We start from the raw sequence: 3,751 nt of genomic DNA on the forward strand, positions 1-3,751 counted from the left end.
CTGGCTGAAAGCAGGTATCTGGGGTTTATTTACCTTCTATAATTGAAACTTTGTTGCTCTGAGTGGAGCTCAGAGCCCCCACAGGAAGTTTGGCTTCCTCCATCATTGGGGCAACCAAGCCTCCTGCTTGCTCCAGCTCTGTGGCTGCCAGCCGCCATCTTGGTTGGGTTAATTTGCATATAGTCGCTCTGATTGGCTGGTGGGCATGGCTTAAGGTGTAGCAAAGGTATGGTCAATTTACGTGTTTGTCTTTTATTAGTGTAGATTATTGACTAGATTCCCTAAGCTATAATTTACATCCCCAGGACTGTTTCATAACTTCCAATTAGTAATTATCCATTCCTTCACCTTTTTCACCCAGTCCCCCAATCAACTCCCCTCTGGCAACCATCAGTCTGTTCTCTGTATCTCTAACTCTGTTTCAATTTATTTTTGTTCATTTATTTTGTTCTTTAGATTCCACATGTAAGTGAAATCATATGGTATTTATTTTTCTCTGTCTGACTTATTTCACTTAGCACAATACCCTCTAGGTCCATCAATGCTGTCACAAATGGTAAGATTTCATTCTTTTCATGGCTGAGTAGTAATCCATTGTATATATGTACCACATCTTTCTTATACACTCATTTATTGATAGACACTAGGGTTGCTTCCATATCTTCACTATTTTAAATAAGGCTGCAATTAACATAGGGTGCATATATTCTTTCTAATTAGTGTTTTGGGAGTATGAAAACAGTCTTAAAAATTTTAATCAATATGTGTACATCTACATGTGGAAAGGTCTAGACCAGGGGTGTGCAAACTTTTTTCTGTAAAAGACGAAATAGTGCTGTTTTTTTAAGGTTTTATAGGCCACATGGTCTCTGTTGCAAACATTCAGCTCTGCCAAAGTAGTGTGAAAGTAACTATAGACAATACAAAGAAGAAAGGGCATGGCTATGTTCCAATAAAACTTCATTTACAAAAACAGCTGGCAGGTCAGATTTGGCCCATAGGCCACAGTTTGCTCATCCCAGGTCTAGAAGAAAACATACTAAAATGCTAACTGATTATTTTTGTATGGTAGAATTATCGGATTTTTAATTTCTTCTTTTTGTGTTTTCTCAATTAAATTTAATAATGAGCATGTATTATTTTAAAAATTAGAACCAATAACATGCTCTTTTTATGATATTTTTTGTGGGGAGAAAAGGATTTGAGAAGCCGAAGACATGGTCTTGCATTGTTTTGTATTTTAAGATAAATTCTTATTCACTATTTTTTAGTTTTTATGTAGAACACCACAACTCTCAAAACACATCTTAAGAGAAGGAAAGAAGGAAGAAAAGTAGGAAGGGAGGAAGGGATGGAGGGAGAGAGAAAGGAAGGGAGGGAGGGAAGAAGGAAGGGAGGGAAGGAGGAAGGGAGGGAGGGAGGGAGGGAAGGAGGGAGGGAGGGAACAACATTAATCTCCACCCCAGTCCTGGTGTTTCAGAAAATCCCCACAATCAGGTAAGAACGAAACCTACCACGAGACATAAGTCACAGAGGGCCAGCTCTTTGTCAACCTCCTCCAGAATGGCAGAGTCCAGGTTTTCTCCAAACCACACTACATAAGGTCGCAGCAGGCCCCCGCACCCTGCCTCTTCACACCTGTAAAAACATCCTTAACTCAGCTTGCCTGAAGGTCTGCCAGGTGGGTCGGAGGAAGACCAGGGGCTGCCCCAAATCCAGTCTGTCCAGATAGGTCACCTCATCCTCTGATCACCATCCCTGCCCTCCCAGGCCATAGGAGCTTGTCCTGAATATGAGGCACTAACTTTAACTGCCTTATAAAGTTTCTATTTTGTCTGAATGCATTGGGTTGATTTAAAGACAAATGTGTTTCAGCTAAGCTTTACCTAATCTTTAAACAGTTTTCTCTTTCACAGTGACTTCATCACCCTCATGGGCATGACTCTGCTCAGTGACCCAGGCCTGGGAGGACACACTGGACTAAGATTTGTCTCAGACACCCCAATTATCCCCTAACTTCATCAATGACCTCCTTTTATTTTCTCCGAGATTCGCCTCTCTCTGATCCTGTCTATAGTCAAGTTCTCCAGTATCAATTACTAGAAATCTGTCACCATTTCCTCCCCACTCTCTCTTAGTCATTTTATTCTACCTTCTAAAATAACCTCCTCCAAACATAGTTTTCATCATATTAATGTCCTACCCAGGAACTCCTCAGGATTCCCTGTTCTTTCAGATAGAAACTTTAGCATTCAGTAATGAAAAGCCTTATTAAGAAAAATAAAAAGGGTTCTGTGGTCAAATGAACCAGTGAAATATTAGCATATTGTAACCACTTTTTAGAGCAGCCGTGGGCAAACTACGGCGGATCCGGCCCGTTTGAAATGAATAAAACTATTGAAAAAAAAGACCGTACCCTTTTATGTAATGATGTTTACTTTGAATTTATATTAGTTCACACAAACACTCCATCCATGCTATTGTTCCGGCCCTCCGGTCCAGTTTAAGAACCCATTGTGGTCCTCGAGTCAAAAAGTTTGCCCACCCCTGTTTTAGAGAGTAACAATGTACTTTAGCATATGAAATGCTCTGAGAAGTCCTACAGTAAAGCAAACATACTCTGACTTGGTTTAATCTAGTGTGATCTGAGCACATAACATCTTTTCTTCAAGCAATGCCTATGAACATCACATGGATATAATGCTCGCTGAAACACTTTTGGAAGTGCTATTTTAATATCTGGCTTTGAAAACTTGACAAAAATCTTTCTAGGTTTTTTAAAAAATCTACAACGTTTTGGTCTTATAATTTCATCTTTGCAAGACCTTTTACTGTCTCCATAAATCTGGATTAATAACACTGATGAGGAGGAAGAGGATGAAGATGACAGTAACTAATGAAAAGCAAGAAGGATTGAAAAGCAGTTTTCTTTCCACAGGTTTGGTTCATCCTCTCTATTTCTGCCCTTGGCCTCATAGGTCAGGGCTGGTATTTACATTTGAGGATTTAAGAGGCATCTCACCAAATGAACTTGGATTTTGATTCCTAATTTTCTTTTCTTGCACCCTGGAACACCAAGTATAGATTAAAGATTTTACCCACCGGGGAAGTTTCTCCATTGGGATTCTGGCATCTTGCGTTTCGGGTTCTGGAGCACTGAATAAACAATATTAGAAAAGAGAAAATGTCATTGGTATCATCAAAGAACAAAGGAATAACATAACCCAATAAGTATGTATATTTGCATAGCAGGGTATGGTACAAAACTCCTAATTAATACATGAGCTACTCAAAGAATGGACACCAACTAATTACTAGTAGTTTTACCTCAAGAGGGAATTTGTATGTGGGGAGGAGGTGGAGCAGCCATATGCGCTAACAGGGGAGTTTCGTGACTTACATTTTATATGTTATCATTTGAATCTTCTTCAATGACATTATGTTAATATATTCTTGTATACTTTATTTTTTTTCTTCTTGTATACTTTATACTGATTTAAAATGATCAGGTAGAATTTTTCTCAATAAGAACCCAGAAGATGAAAAAAGATTAGAGTAGCTGTTAGGTCATAGTTGGGAGGTAGTAAATGAGAATAATACGGCTACTCTCTTGAAAGATTTGGTTCTGAAGGTAAAATATAAAGCAAAAATCACAACTACCTATCATCCCACCACTCCTGATAATTGCTGTTAAAATTTTGCTGCGCTTTTTTTAGGTCTGTCATCTATACACAAATACATCAACATGCGA

At 38.8% G+C, this 3,751-nt stretch overlaps 1 protein-coding gene across 5 annotated transcripts in view; it reads right to left on the bottom strand.

The window, feature by feature from the left end:
* The window catches only part of SIRT5 (sirtuin 5), a 37,131-nt gene that overhangs the window by 10,111 nt on the left and 23,269 nt on the right, over positions 1 to 3,751 (bottom strand). For 4 of the 5 annotated variants that reach the window (XM_015567807.1, XM_006769713.2, XM_006769714.2 and 1 more), the window contains 2 exons: positions 3,103 to 3,156; positions 1,515 to 1,638 (listed from right to left, as the gene is read on the bottom strand). In XM_015567807.1, the coding sequence (XP_015423293.1) occupies positions 1,515 to 1,638; positions 3,103 to 3,156 (178 nt within the window). The remainder of the gene's footprint in view (positions 1 to 1,514; positions 1,639 to 3,102; positions 3,157 to 3,751) is intronic. The other variant, XM_015567808.1, reaches the window with a different exon arrangement.

Source organism: Myotis davidii, unplaced genomic scaffold (assembly GCF_000327345.1).
Source record: "Myotis davidii unplaced genomic scaffold, ASM32734v1 scaffold62, whole genome shotgun sequence".
Classification (NCBI taxonomy): Eukaryota; Metazoa; Chordata; class Mammalia; order Chiroptera; family Vespertilionidae; genus Myotis; species Myotis davidii.